Here is a 15,987-nt window from a genome sequence, read left to right as displayed (position 1 = left end):
TTTACGACAGCGTGAATGGGCCGACCCGACGTCTAATTCTGGTCCGCAGCTGCTGATCCCGGCGTGAACTGGGCGCCGCGGGTTCCGCGCTTGCGAAGTGGTGCAATCGCCAACGCGCGCACGCGAAGTGGCTTCCATCAACGCGCCGGCCCCGACGCAACATGGCGCAGGACTACAGGGGCCGGCGCGGAAGGAAGGAGGCCCCCAGCTAGAGAGGCCGGCCCGCCGACCGGTGGGCCCCGATCGCGGGCCAGGCCACTTCGGAGGCCCTCCCCGGGGTCGGACCCCCCATTTCCCCCCCCCCCCCCCGACCCTCCCACGCCGAGGTCCCGCCGGCCCAGAGCAGGTACGGACGGCGCTGGCGGGACTCGGCGTTTTTACCACGGCCGCCCGGGCCGAGAATTGGCGGGCCGGCCGCGTAGACCTGCCCGCACCAACCACACCGCCGCCATTGGCACCGAGTCTCCGCTCTGCGAGAGAACGCCGCCCCTTAAACAGAAACTGAAAATAAGCACAGCATCGATAAGAGAAAAATATTGAGGGAACGCTTCTGATCTTTTGACGGAGCCCAAGGATAACAGTCGGAAAGAACTGCAGATACTCCGCTGCTGCAGTGAGGGATTTGATTCTCACCTGGGGCTTAAATAATTAAAAAATAAATTCATATTTTGAAAATTCTTGGGGAAAAAAAGAATTGATTGCTCTAAATTAATCTTCAAAATGGATCCCTATTGCGGGTGGCCATGAGCTGAGTGGTCACATGAAAGGTGGCTCTTCTTTAAGAACTTTGACTACGGCCTTATAATCCCAACAAACAGGCCCCAGAAGTACTCATAATCCCCCAGACTAACCCCCCCCCCCCCCCACTGACCTCACAGCCAAGTGGATGGGAAAGGAATCAGCCCCCCAGCCGACAAGCCAGTAAAGACGAGGGGAGGGAATCCACAGCCTCGGAGCTGGGAACCGCACATGGGGGCACGGAACCGGGGAGGGTCGACACCGCAGAGCTCCCCGCGCAGGCCCAGGCCGTGATGGACAAGTGTGTCATCATCTCCCAGCTCCAGAGACATAGGGAGCAGATGAGGAAAAATCTCCTGCCGGCGATCGAGACGGCCGTGGAAGCTGCGAAGGCCCCCATGAGGGAGGCAATGGACAAGATGGAGCGGAAGCTAGAAGCCCAGGTAAAGACGTCACGGGTCTTCGAAAAAGCAGCTGCGGACCAAGTGGGCCAGATCGCAGCACTCGAGGCCGAGGTAGCGAGCCTGCTCAAGACGCAGAAGGGGTGGAAGGATAAAGTCGACAATCAGGAGAACCGATCCCGTCGGCAAAACCTGAGAATGGTAGGACTGCCAGAGGGAAGGGCGGGGAGAAGTGATGGTAGAAGATCAGACAGGGTTTGTCAAGGGCATACAACTAACAGTGAACATTAAACACCTGCTGAATGTAATAATGACCCCATCCGGGAGGAGGACACCAGAGGTGATCGTCTCCCTGGACGCTGAGAAAGCCTTCGATCAAGTACAATGGAGGTGACTAATGGAGGTACTTGAATGGTTTGGATTTGAAGTATGCCTGAAGCTCCTGTTATATTTTCGGTTGCACTGGGGAACGAGGCCGGGGTGCCCGATATCCCTGCTCCTGTTCGCACTGGCTATCAAACGACTAGCCATTGCCCTTAGATCAGCAGAGTGGCGGATGGGCATCCGGAGAGGGGACAGAGAGCTTAAAGGTTTGCTCTCTGCGGATGACCTGCTCCTCTACGTGTCGAACCCCCTAGCCAGCATGAGAAAGATAACAGAACTCCTTCGGGAGCTCGGTGACCTCTCCCGTTACAAACTCAAACTGGAAAAGAGCGAAATCTTCCCAGTGAGCCCCCAAGAGGGAGGGGCGTTGCTGGAGGAGATGCCATTTAAAGTAGCCCAAGCCAAGTCCAGGTACCTGGGGATCCAAGTGGCCCAACCCGGAGGAGGTTCCACAAATGGAACCTCTCCAGCCTGGTGAAGGAGGTGAAGAGGGACCTGCCAAGAGGGCCCCGTTCCTTCTTTTGCTCGCCGGAAGGGGACAGCCTATCAAAATGAACGTGCTGCCGAGATTCCTCTTCGTATTTAGATCACTCCCGATCTTCATCCCCAAATCCTTCTTCACCAGGGTTGGCAAGTTAATCATGGCCATCGTTTGGGGAGGGAACAGCCCCTAAGATATGCAAGATAATCTTGCAGCGAGGGCAGTTCATGGGAGGCCTGACCCTAACGAACACCCTATTCTAACACTAGGTGGCAAACACAGAGAGAATGCGGGGGTGGCTAAGGGAACCAGAGGTGGACTGGGTCCAAAAGGAGGAGGCCTCCTGCATGGGGAAGTCTCTCCGAACACTAGCCATCACACCACTCCGCCCCTCTAAGCTACCTTGCCTTTATTTACACACTTTAAACATCTTTCCTTTGGGTGTGTCCTTATTTCTCGACCCAAAATATGTAGGGCCTGATCGAGCGGCCTCTTTGCACCCAACTCGGTGAAGAGGCGAAGCCATTAAGTCTCACGAGAAGCCATCTTGCACCAGGTCGCAATCTGGATCTCGCCCTCGCCTGGGAGTTCTCACCGTGGTGCCGTTTCGCACTGGTTTCCACAAACGTGGACCAGGCGTGTCGGCACTTGGGGGGGTCTCTCCCATCCCTGGTGATTGGAGGCCCTGGGTGGTCAGGCTCTAGGCAGGGTGATACCCTATCCCCCTCGATGCCACCCAGGCACCTTGACACTGCCAGCCTGACACATTGGCACTGTCACCTGGGCACCGTGGCAGTCCCGCCTGGGCACCCCAGCAGGGACATTGACAAAGGTACGAGGCTGGCAGATTGCCCGTGCCAGGGGTCAGGCCCTGGGGCGGCGCCCCCCCCCAAAAACAAAGTCCCGTTTGATAACAGGGTCATTCTCGGTGCTGCAGTTCTGAGAAATATCCCGCTATTCGTGCCGAAAAATGGGACTGTTTTGTTTTGTTAAATAGCATCCACAATCTGAGTTCACATTGCATTAAATTGTATCTTCTCTTCCCACAAACCATTGCCCTCCCAAAATGTTTTACAGTTTCCCCAGCTGGCATATTTCATTGGAAAGGATGAACCTGAATATTGTTAGCCTTGTACTTTTGTACTTAATCATCTGAAAATCTACATAAAGACCAAACCTTTAATTCCACCAACAAGAAACAGTCAGGATAGGAACAACAATCTATTGGGAAATATCCGGGTAATAGGGGATAGTAACTTCCCGGATACTCATGGCCCAATAGTGATCCGTGAAGAATTGAGAGCAGGACAGGTGAAAGATTGGTAACAGTTACAAACATTCATTTGTTTACAATGTAATGGGAGAAATTAGGGGACATCAGACACGGGAATCAGTTTTGAACAGTGACTCCGAGTGAGGAAACACCTGCCCAAGAGTAAATATTATTAAACTTAACTTACTGATCCAAACCATACCACTAGCTGAAAACCTAATGCTAACTACTGGTGTTTAATGCTAGCTACTGGTGTTTAATGTTAGCTACTGGTGTTTAATGCTAACTACTGGTGTTTAATGCGAGCTACTGGTGTTTAATGCGAGCTACTGGTGTTTAATGCTAACTACTGGTGTTTAATGCTAACTATTGGTGTTTAATGCGAGCTACTGGTGTTTAATGCTAACTACTGATGTTTAACGCTAACTATTGGTGTTTAATGCTAGCTACTGGTGTTTAATGCGAGCTACTGGTGTTTAATGCGAGCTACTGGTGTTTAATGCGAACTACTGGTGTTTAATGCGAGCTACTGGTGTTTAATGCTAATTCCTGGGCAGGAATAACTTTGAGGAAAATGGCGTGCTTTTCAAACCATGCTTGAGCAGAAGGAAGCGGTGTATGTATCCAGGTTTAACAGGAAGGCACAACGGCAAAATAAAAACAAATGAGCTAACTAGAGACATCCAAAGTCTGAATCATAGAAAGTTTATGCCCCAGAAAGAGGTTTGTCAATAATATGACATGGACTTGAGGCTGGAAGTTGAACACATTAAAGCGGATGTGGAATGTTCCTTACCAGAGGTGGAGCTCTTTAAACACATTGGGCTGTTGGTGCATTACGGCAAACGCCTGCAGATGTTCAAACTATGTGGGTCGTGCTGGGAGGCTCGCTTGCTGGTATATTTAAATAGCTCACTGGGTTCTGGTCGTATCCCCATGCCGGTTAAACCACCATCAGTCAGCTCTCTCCATCAAACAGGAAAGCAGCCTATGGTCATCTGGGACGATGGCAACTTTACCTTTACTTTGCCTTCTCCCCATGAGCTGCACAGAGTGTGATGGCAATACTTTTAAAAAGCAGTTAGTCAGGACTGAGTAACTGTGGGCTCACGGGTTTCACTCCAGCTGTAGGCTGCAGTTCAAATGATTAAGTGGTGATCCTCCTGAAAGGTACAAGATTGTGTCGGAGCTTGACAGGATAGACCAGTGATGGGCAAGCTAGGCTAGTGTATGGGCCGCATGAGTGACCCTCCTTCATCTCAGTGGGCCGCAAGATTGAAATCGGCCTTGTTCACTAACCACGACCCCATGAATAAGACTAAATACATTTAATCCACGTTGAATGTTTCACAACAAGTTATAGAAAATGCTTCATCATTCATATCTTCATAGAATTGTCATCAACTTCAAATGGTGAAAAAAAAGGAATACTAATGCTTTTTGAGTGTACGCAGAGGGAGCTCAAGGCTCCCACAGTCAGTGTTGTGAGCAATCAGCATGTACCTCACTTCACTTCACTTTATGTGCGAATCACTTCAGTCATACCCGCAGGAAAACGAACCACGCAGACCAAAACAAGCAGAAACTGGCAACCCTGCGTGTGGGTAACGGTCAGCAAAATGTCTCGTGGGCTGCACTCAGAGCCCAGGTGGGCTGCATGTAGCGCCCAGGCCGCAGGTTGCCCACTGAGAGGCTGTGTCCCCTGGCTGGGGAACCTAGAACATGGGGAAGTGGGGGAGAACAATCTCAGGATAAGGGCTCGAGCAGTTAGGGTTGTGAATTTGAGTACTGCTGAAAAAGGACATTTTATCGAAGCTTTTTGTCTTGCACTCATCAGAACATTCGCAAGAATACCAACGTCAGAGGAAATAACAACCTTATACTGTGTGAGAAGGGAGTGCTGATTGATTGGCAAGTGGACTCTGATTTTTTAAAAAATGTATTTACAGCATATGGGCGTCGCTGGATAGGCCAGCACTTATTGTCCATCCCTAGTTACCCTTCAGATTGGAGGAGGTGTTGCCATGGGCAATGTAGCAGCTAGTGGTGACTGACTGTCAACTGCCAAGCATTGTTTAAAATTTTAAACCAAGCTTCTTGGGCGAGATTTTCCGACCCCCCGCCGGGTCGGAGAATCGCCGGGGGCTGGCGTGAATCCCGCCCCCGCCGGTTGCCGAAGTCTCCGGCACAGGAGATTCGGCGGGTGCGGGAATCGCGCCGCGCCGGTTGGCGGGCCCCCCCGCGCGATTCTCCGGCCCGGATGGGCCAAAGTCCCGCCGCTAAAATGCCTGTCCCGCCGGCGTAAATTAAACCACCTACCTTACCGGCGGGACAAGGCGGCGCGGGCAGGCTCCGGGGTCCTGGGGGGGGGGCGTGGGGCGATTTGGCCCCGGGGGGGTGCCCCCACGGTGGCCTGGCCCGCGATCGGGGCCCACCGATCCGCGGGCGGGCCTGTGCCGTGGGGGCACTCTTTCCCTTCCGCCTCCACCACGGTCTCCACCATGGCGGAGGCAGAAGAGACTCCCTCCACTGCGCATGCGTGGGAAGCTGTCAGCGGCCGCTGACGCTCCCGCGCATGCGCCGCCCGGAGATGTCATTTCCGCGCCAGCTGGCGGGGCACCAAAGGCCTTTTCCGCCAGCTGGCAGGGCGGAAATTCGTCCGGCACCGACCTAGCCCCTTAAGGTTGGGGCTCGACCCCCAAAGATGCGGAGCATTCCGCACCTTTGGGGCGGCGCGATGCCCGTCTGATTTGCGCCGTTTTGGGCGCCAGTCAGCAGACATCGCGCCGTTTCCGGAGAATTTTGCCTGATCGGTCAAGGCATTGCCCTAAGGTATGAACCAGTGAATGGCTATCACTCATTTTGTGAAGCTGAAACAGGCGCAATGTGTGTATATGTTCTTTCTGGCTACAAAGAACAGGGCCCCGTGTATTAATAAATGTAGCTTGCTGTACATGCAAATACAGCACACTGCAAAGTCCACTGACAATCTTAAATTGGATGCCAGCATAAAATTTAGCACATTGAGAATTATTTAGCAAATGTCCAATCACAAAATTACATCGAGTGTTGGACACAGTGTTTTGAGATTTGCAAACACGCGCTGGTTGGGAATCTGTGGAATTCTTTGCCTCAGAGGATTGTGGATGCTCCATTATTGAATAGATTGAAGGCTGGATAGACAGATTTTTGGTCTCTCAGGGAATTAAGGGATATGGGGAACAGGTGGGAAAGTGAAGTTGAAGCTAAAGATCCACCATGATCGTACTGAATAGCAAACAAGCCATATAATCCTGCTCCTTTTTCTCATGTTCTTAAGTTGCTTGTAGAATCATTCAAGACTCACTGATAATTGATTTGAAAGAAAAGGGAATCTCAATGTGACTTTGGAGGCCCTGTCTTACTAAGCTGGCTGAATGTTTTGGAAGGAAGTTAAAAAGTTGGTGGCTGGTCGAAGTATCAATCGAACTATCATCTAGACTTTCAAAAGGCCTTTGATAAAATGGGTAACGCAACTGATGTTGGACTAACTGATCCACATTCAGTTTCCCTACCTTCTTGAACAGAGTTGTTACACTGGTCGTTCTCTAGTTTGCATATCCAGATGTCTGTCATTACAAATTAGTGGAGTTGTCGTGGCCAACATTCCTCCCTCAGCATCACTAAAAGGAAGATTAATACTCATTCATCTTATCTTCATGTTGTAGAACCTTGCGCAGTGCAAAATGGCTGACCCTTTCCCACATTTCAAGCATGGGTTTTGAGTCGGTTGGGAGAGTAATGATAGGATGCTATCAAATGCAAGTTACCTGATTCCATTCTGTTTTCCAGTGCAGAAATCATTAGACCTTCGCGTTTCGCGATTAAACCTTACCTTCGAAGGAGAGGGCGGATGTCTTCTCTCGAGATATGGATCTTCCTGACAGGGACTTGCTGAGTTTCAAAGCTTGCGCTACCTTCTTTTGGGAGAGATGCAGTCTGTTTATCAGTTCCGACGCTGAAAACCGCCGCTTCTCCTGCTCGATGCAGCCGGCGATGCACGACATCGGCCTCAAACTGTCTGTGGCAGGTAAGTGGCATGGGATCTCTGGGTCTGGCTCCAGTCCAGGCAGTGAGTCCGATGGGAGCTCATCGGAGGAGGCAGAGTCGTCCGAAGGTCCAGCATCATCCTCCAGTGAGAAGCTGTTCATTAGGAAATCATTGTCTTTCAAGTCATTGTCGAACAGGGTCCCTGAAAATATGGACCCACAGTCTAGGCTCTCACTGCTGAAGGACTCATCGCTTGGGCTATCTGTGGAGTAAACTCTCACTTTTCTCCCTGGAAAAATAACAAAGTTGTGTCAGCAAAAAGCAGGACATACAAGCTCCAACCAAATGCTAAATGTACTCGAGGAATTTTGAAGCAATGATCTGAAATGTTGTAGCTTCTGCACCCGGGAGCGTCTGCAACTTCACCTCACACTCTTGTCCATCACAACCTTTCACATCTGTCACCATTTTACCTGCTCTGGGCAGTCGTGCCATGAATATTCCCTCCCTTGTTCCTAAAGCTCTAAGTCTGCCACTTCTTCACCTTTCCTACTTCTTCACCATGTTGTGATTCAGTCGTCTCACAGTCTCCTTCCCACACCGCCATAAACTTTTTGGATGCCCCCCCCCCCCCCCCCCCCCCCCCCACCATCATGCAAAGTTTTTTGTAACCCAAGCCTGGTCTCACCCAATCACAAATTGAGTGTTTCGACCAAGCCGATGTCCCGCACTGAAGAATTTTTAAAAAAAATTTTTGTTCGAGTACGGGCAGCACGGTAGCACAAGTGGCTAGCACTGTGACTTCACAGTGCCAGGGTCTCAGGTTCGATTCCCCGCTGGGTCACTGTCTGCGCGTTCTCCCCGTGTCTGCGTGGGGTTCCTCCCACAGTCCAAAGACGTGCAGGTTAGGTGGATTGGCCATGATAAATTGCCCTTAGTGACCAAAAAGGTTCGGGAGGGGTTATTGGGTTACGGGGGTAGGGTAGAAGTGAGGGCTTAAGTGGGTCGGTGCAGACTCGATGGGCCGAATGGCCTCCTTCTGCACTGTATGTTCTATGTACTAAATTCATTTTTTTTCCAATTAAGGGGCAATTTAGCATGGCCAATCCTCCTCCCCTGCACATCTTTGGGTTGTGGGGCTGAGACCCATGCAAATACGGGGGGAGCATGTGCAAACACCACACAGACCGTGACCCAGGGCCGGAATCAAACCCGGGTCCTCAGTGCCATGAGGCAGCAATGCTAACCACTGTGCCACTGTGCCGCCCCTACATCAGTACGGTAGCACAATGGTTAGCACTGTGTCTTCACAGCGCCAGGGTCCCAGGTTCGATTCCCACTTGGGTCATTGTCTGTGCGGAGTCTGCACGTTCTCCCCGTGTCTGCGGGGGATTCCTCCGAGTGCTCCTCCCACACGTCCGGAAAGACGAGCTGTTAGGTGAATTGAACATTCTGAATTCTCCCTCAGTGTACCCGAACAGGGGCTGGAATGTTGCGACTAGGGGCTTTTCACAATAACGTCACTGCAGTGTTAATGTAAGCCTACTTGTGACAATAAAGATTATTATTATTTCGCTTGCTCTGTGGAAGTTGGGATAACTCCGCCTCCTCATAACGGTGGCCCGGAATTGGCGAGACTTTCAATGGTGACGCTGTCACCAGCCATCATTGTCATCCTGAATCTGACCACAATTGCAGGACTTCCGAACAGCGAGGAATGATGGGAAATTTCTGAAATTGTGGCCAATCATTCACTGTTCCAGCACAGACAGAAATGTGTGGACATCCCTACCCAATTCCAGCAATCAGATCATTTCCCCCCTCACATATCATTGTTAGAAACACATCTTGTTCAATGAGGTGTAACTGTGGATGTGATTCTACCTTAACCCTGTGTGTTTGTTGCAATCTTAATTTCAGTAACATTTTTTAAAAGTGATTTGATTATTGATGCTTTTTATTTCCTGGTTGAACGTTTTCTGAATACGTTTTCACAAAACCTCCAACCAGCGAATAAAAAGCATTAATAATCAAATCACTTCTAAGACATTAAGACACATACAGAAGGAGGCCATTTGGCCCATCGAGTCTGCACCAACTCTCTGAAAGAGCATCCTACCTACGCCCATCTCCCGCCCTATCCCCACAACCCCGAACCCGCACATCCTTCGACACTAAGGGGTAATTTATCATGGCCAATCCACCTAACCTCCACACCTTTGGACTGTGGGAGGGAACTGGAGCACCCGGAGGAAACCCACGCAGACACCGGGAGAAAGTACAAACTCCACACAGACAGTCGCCCAAGATCGGAATCGAACATGGGTCCCTGGAGCTGTGAGGCAGCAGTGCTAACCACTGTGCCACATTGCTGCCCTATGCCACTCTGCCCACCACAGCTTGAGTGGATGCCTGTGTTAACGTACACACAAAGCTTCCTGAAATCCACAGGACAATTAGCCTCAGCAAAGAGCATCACTGGCTGACAGCTCACAAAGCACTCCCATTTATAAAACGTTATGAAAAAGAAAATCTCCGTCTGAAATCCATAGCCCCTACTGAAATGCATTCCACACCCTTAAAAAACTGACAACTGCCCATGATGCCCCTCCTGGTTCACTGGAAACATCACCAACCCAGCAACTAGGCAACTCACCCGGGTGATGAAGTCCCAGGCTTCAAACTTCCCTGGAACATTTGGACAACCCTCAGGTGCTGGAGAATGGGCCAGGAAAGATGTGGCCACTGGCTACACAAGTGGAATATGAGAAACAGCTCAAATTATGACGGTGGCTATCCAAGTCAGACCATTGCCCATCTGCTAAACCTCTGCCTACAGAGATCAATCCCTGGTCACATCACAATCATTCATGCTATGCCAGCTGAAGCCCTTGTATGGATATTTAACCTCGACACCGGACTACATGTGTTTCCTGAGCCAGACAAATACAAAAATCCTGGTTGGCTGTCTGTGAGAATTATTTAATGTGATTGGTTGCTTAAAGAGTTCCTCACCAAGGTAAAAAAAAACGACAAAGTGCCGTTGAATAGCGGGGGTGTTTCTTGACACTGCAGAAACTACCGAGAAACATCTGGCTAAAAGCGCCCAAAAGGGGACTGTTTTTCTGCGTTAAATCCCGCCCTAGATCTCTAAATGAGGCTTTCTTCAAATCTCTTGAACAGTTTCACCATTGACCACAAAAATGTAGACCATTACCTTACTTCCCTTCAGATGTAAGGAAATCGGATAGTATTAAAGATTCTTAAGTTAAATCAACATCCCTCATTGTCAGGTTCATTTTTGATTGAAACATGTCTTTAGCTCTCAGATAGCCAGCCACCTGACTGTCAGTGTGGGAAACGGGATGGCTTCACAAGTATTAGAGGTAATTCCCATCTTGCACAGAATGGTCTCAGAGGAATCTCTAGGAAGCTTGGGTGGATATTGTCCTGATTCCATAGCAACAGTTAGGCTGCCAAAATTTGTTATCTTAATAAATATTCACAATGTAAGTAAATATGAGGGGGTTCCTCCAAAAATTGTTCCGTTCCTATAGCAACCGTCATCAGGTCATGTCTGGCTTCTTGTGGAACAACACAATGAATCTTTAAGAGCTAAAAGTAAGAGTTTTTGAATATCACATGCCCCACTTCCTAACTCACATCGTCTCATAAACACACACTCTATCACAGAAAGTCACAACCTCAGGCCTTACACACACATCAACCATCACTGCCAGGATTCTCCGTTTCAGAGGGTAAGTGCTGGCACCGGGACTGAATCCCATGAGTTCTACTGCCCCGAAAGTGGCACCGGTCCCGGAGCGAGTCTGGACATCCTAATGGGCTAGCACCGGCGCCACTTGGAACTAGTGCAATTCCAACGAACACTGGCGTGTGATTCGCCGGGATCGGGATTGGCACTCGAGAGCTTGACAAGCAGGAGCTGTATATTGGCACTCCACTCCCCACACACCCGCAGCCCAGCCAAGAAGATGGCTCTGGTTGTGCTGGAGCACATCCATCCTGTTGAAGGGTTAGTTGGGGACAGAGGGTACCTGAGGGCTGGCCTGGGGAGGCACCCATATGACCCCTGGCGCTAAGTTCACAGTGGGCAGTCAGCAACGTGCGCAGCCTCGTGGCTGCCTTGCTGGCTGCGGAAATGGTAATCCGTGCCTGTCCAGTCTGACTCGAGGACCCACCTCCTGGCCACCCCCCACAATTCCCCCCCGGCCCTGGCAGAAGCCCCCCAGCCAGTGGCACAACTGTCAGCACATCATAGCGCTGTTGGACACTCTTCGTACCCCCTCCCTCTCCTTCAGCAGCCATGGCGCCTATTTCCCGATTTTAAATAACACAAGTGAACCTCGGAGGCGGAGCATTGTGGGAGGCCCAGAAATTGCTGGGTCTGGCCCGTTAATGATATGCCAACGGCGTTTGCTGTACCATTTGCATACCCACACCGTCGTGCGGCGTGGAATGCATTCACGCCACCGTCGAGGCAGCAGAGCAGAGCATGGCATTCCATTGAGCGCCTGGCGCAGGGCTCAATTTTTGGCTGACGCACAGTTCTCTGTCCAATCGAGCTTTGTGATTCCGGCGTCACTGAAAAGAGAATCCCACCCCACGTCTTTTGTGCACTAAAACATACACACGTACACTTTCTCACCTGTAAACTCATCCTCTTGTATACTCAGCCAAACATACGCCCACATATAGGCTCTCACATTCTCAACCGCTATCGTTTTTATACATTTCTATATGTAAACTAGCATACTTTCACTCATGCACAAATAATGTTGTGCACACACGTACTTACTTATGTACAGCATTCCACCCTGGTAGACGCATACACTAGTGCTCAAGGTCGCATTTTTATATTGATATAAAGGTACCAATCACTCATAAGGGAACCCACATGAAAACATTGATACAAAGGTAGAAAACTTGAAGATATCAGCAGCAGAGCTGTCTGTTCTGTGTTCTGCTCACAGGTCAAAGTGAAACTGAGACTGGATCACAAGATACACTTCCATTCTACTGATGTCATGCTGCTGTTCCTTAAAGGTAGACTACAATTCTCAATACACTGGCGCGTTCATATGTTATTTTCAACTTACAATTAAGCACATGCACCAGTTGTGCACGGACTCCCAAAAACACATACTTATGCAAATACCCACACATGCAGAAACATGTCCTTATGGGCATATACATATGTACACATACAAGCTTGCACTGCACGTGGGTGGTACATGCACACTTGGAAAGACGGAACACACTGCTGCAATCCCACACTCTTGAGTACATTTACACTGATTAAACACATAATAATGGGTTATGCACATCGATATGCAATTACATTTCCAACCACATATCCATAGCATCACTCAGTTCTCTTATTTCCAAGGGCAGCACGGTGGGGCAGTGGTTAGCACTGCTGCCTACGGCATTGAGGACCCGGGTTCGATCCCAGCCTTGGGTCACTGTCCGTGTGGAGTTTGCACATTCTCCCAATGTCTGCGTGGGTTTCACCCCCACAACCCAAAGATGTGCAGGTTAGGGGGATTGGCCACGCTATATTGCCCCTTAATTGGAAAAAAAAGTGGGTACTCTAAATTTATTTATTTTACATTGAAAAAAAAAGCTCTCTTATTTCCACCTCTGTAACATCGCCCACCTCTCCCCCACCTCAGCTCATTTACTGCTGACACACTGACCATGCTTTCCGTACTTCTAGACTTGACTATTCAACGCACTCCTAGCCAACTTTGCACATTCGACCCTTCTTAAACTTGAGGTCATCCAAACTTTTGCTGTCCGAATGCTGACTCGCACCAAGCCCTGTTCAGCACTTACCCCCCCACCCCTAGGCATGCTGACGTAGATTGATTCCTGGTCAAGAATGGCCTTGATTTGTTTCCAGCCTTCCCTATCTCTGTATTGCACGGGTCCCTGTGGGGGTCACTCTATTACGGGGTTCCTGGGAGGGATGGGTCGGATCACCCTCGTACTTGGGAGTGGGGGTGCACCCAGGGACTTTGCCAAAAGCCTTCTGAAAATCCAGCATCTTTGGTCATTGAATGTATTCAAGGCTGGGATAGACAGAGTTGCGATCAACCAGGGAGTCAAGGATTGGGGGTGGGGAGCATGCAGGAAAGTGGAGTTAATGAGATCAGCCTTGAACTTATTGAATGATAGCAGGCTTGAGGGCCCAAATGCTCTACTCCTGCTCCTATTTCTTATGTTCTTAAAGCAACATTCAATTACTGTGACTCCTTCACTGGGAACAGAACAGGTGGGGTTTCAGTTTTCTATTCAGCCTCTTCACCCCCCTCGTGGCCCAGGAGCCGAAGAACCGAGATAGTGTCCCTCACAGAGAAAGCTGCTGATCTCAACCATCCCTGTCATGGGAGGGGTACATTGATTGGTAAGTATTACAACTGTAATCCTTTCCTCAGCCCCTGTCTGGACTGCTCTCTAGCTTCCAGACAGGGCTCACTTTTCTGGGGTGGGTGGTATAGTCTGTGTGGGAGTTGTTTGTATGTGGGGGGATCTGTGGAGGGGGTTCCTTTAAGCAGGGGGCCCTTGGAGGGGCTCCCCCTATTCCATGGGTCTCTGGGGGTTCCCCTATTACAGGGGTCCCTGTGGGGTTCTGCCTATTACAGGGGTCCCTCCGGGGGTCTGCCTATTACCAGGGTCCCTGTGGGGGGGGGGGGGGTCCGCCCATTACAGGGGTCCCTGGTGAGGGCGGGTGGATTGGGTCACCCCCGTACTTGGTTGTGGTGAGGCACCCAGGCAATCCTGGGATGGGGGGGTGGTGTGGGTGGTAACAAATGATACAAAATATTCTGAAGCAAAATATTCTGGTGACTGGAAATGTGAAATAAAAGTTGCTGGGAATACTCAGCGGTACTTGGCAGCATTTGTGGAGGGACGATGTTAATGTTCTCTCCACAGGTGGTGCCAGAGGATTTCCAGCAATTGCAGTATTTTACTTCCAGGCAGTAGTCTTGTGGGGAAGGAGGGGAGTTGCTTTGCCTGTTGTTAATGGATCGTGAAGATTTGCTCCACAAAGTATTTGACGTTTATGAATTTGCCACACTGGGCAGTCAGGGCCGTATTTACTGATGGCAAATGACAGAGATCAAATCTTGCCCGTGACTGGAGATTCCATCTGATAACTTTGGCGGGGGTGCAAATGATAAAGTAACTTTTGTAGGGTGGCACGATGGCGCAGTGGTTAGCTCAGCCGCCTCACGATGCTGGGTCCCGCGTTCGATCCCGGCCCCGGGTCACTGTCCATGTGGAGTTTGCACATTCTCCCTGTATCTGCGTGGGTCTCACCCCCACAACCCAAAGATGAGCAGGGTAGGTGGATTGGCCACGCTAAATTGCCCTTTCATTGGAAAAAAAGAATGGGGTACTAGAACATAGAACAGTACAGCACAGTACCGGTCCTCCAACCCACGATGTTGTGCCGACCATTTATCCTAATCTAAGATCAACCTAACCTACACCCCTTCAATTTACTGCTGTCCAGGTACCTGTCCAAGAGTCGCTCAAATGTCCCCAATGACTCTGACTCCACCACCTCTGCTGGCAGTGCATTCCACGCACCCACCACTCTCTGTGTAAAGAACCGACCTCTGTGTAAAGAACTCTCCCCTATACCTTCCTCCAATCACCTTAAAATGATGTCCCCTCGTGACAGCCATTTCCGCCCTGGGGAAAAGTCTCTGGCTATCCACTCTATCCATGCCTCTCATCACCTTGTACACCTCGAAAGTTAAAATTCTAAATTAAAAACTCTAAATTTTAAAGAAAACTTTACATTTTAGGAAATGTTCACACTTTGGTTTCAATTCAGTCGTGAGCATGACTGGACAGGAGAGCTAGAGTAGAGAAGCGAGAAATATTTACTTGTTGTTTTCTCCTGGTCTGACCCTTGCGAGGGCCGCCTCTGCAGACCACTGGACTCGCCCCTCTCAGACTTTGCCAGCAGTGTCTCGAGGGAGCCGTCACTCTTGGAAGTGGTTGTGAAGTTGCTCTTGGTGGCCAGGCTCTGGTGAGGCCAGCTGTCAGCCTTGCCCATCACTTGCCGGCCAAACAGGGCATGCCCACTGTCCTCGCTGGCATGGTACGGAGGCAAGCTCTCTGCTGATCCTCGCCCTGGAGTGAGTTCTGACTGCGAAGCTCTGAAGTGCAGTTGAGGGTCCCTTTCAGCATTCCATTCAATAAACGGCAAGGCACACTGTCTTTTCAGGTCTGCTTTGGATCTCAAACCTTGCTGCCTGCAAAGAGGATGTGCGGCGTCCCTCTGTGTCTCTGCGTCCTGTTTCTCCTCTGCTCTCCCCTCCTCACCGTTTGGCCTCTCTGCCGCACCAGGACCGAGGGAAGTGTTGATCCTCTTTTTGCCAATCAGCATAAGGTCCGGCAGCACACTGTCCTCCTTGCGGATGGTAATATGGTTTTTCAAGCAAGGGCTCTCCTGTAGGCAGTCCTTGAGTGGCTCCATTTCCTCGCCATTGGAAATATGCATCTCTGCAGGACATAAAAGGGAAACCAATCAGAAAGTGAGGTACAGAATTCAAACCAGTAACAGCGTCAAAGCTGAGAATGAGAAAAATGTCTAGTATTATTGTAATTAAGACTCTCATTAAACTTGCCTCATACCTCAG

At 50.1% G+C, this 15,987-nt stretch overlaps 1 protein-coding gene across 2 annotated transcripts in view; it reads right to left on the bottom strand.

Moving 5' to 3' along the window:
* Window positions 1-15,987, bottom strand: part of arhgef19 (Rho guanine nucleotide exchange factor (GEF) 19) — a 162,417-nt gene that overhangs the window by 67,860 nt on the left and 78,570 nt on the right. For both annotated transcript variants that reach the window (XM_072478287.1, XM_072478288.1), the window contains exons 2-3: window positions 15,230-15,850; window positions 7,152-7,595 (exon numbers count right to left, since the gene is read on the bottom strand). In XM_072478287.1, the coding sequence (XP_072334388.1) occupies window positions 7,152-7,595; window positions 15,230-15,850 (1,065 nt within the window). The remainder of the gene's footprint in view (window positions 1-7,151; window positions 7,596-15,229; window positions 15,851-15,987) is intronic.

This window comes from Scyliorhinus torazame, chromosome 16 (assembly GCF_047496885.1).
Source record: "Scyliorhinus torazame isolate Kashiwa2021f chromosome 16, sScyTor2.1, whole genome shotgun sequence".
Lineage (NCBI taxonomy): Eukaryota > Metazoa > Chordata > Chondrichthyes > Carcharhiniformes > Scyliorhinidae > Scyliorhinus > Scyliorhinus torazame.
The sequence above is the reverse complement of the archived record's forward strand: the minus strand, read 5'-3'. Positions and strand labels throughout refer to the sequence as shown.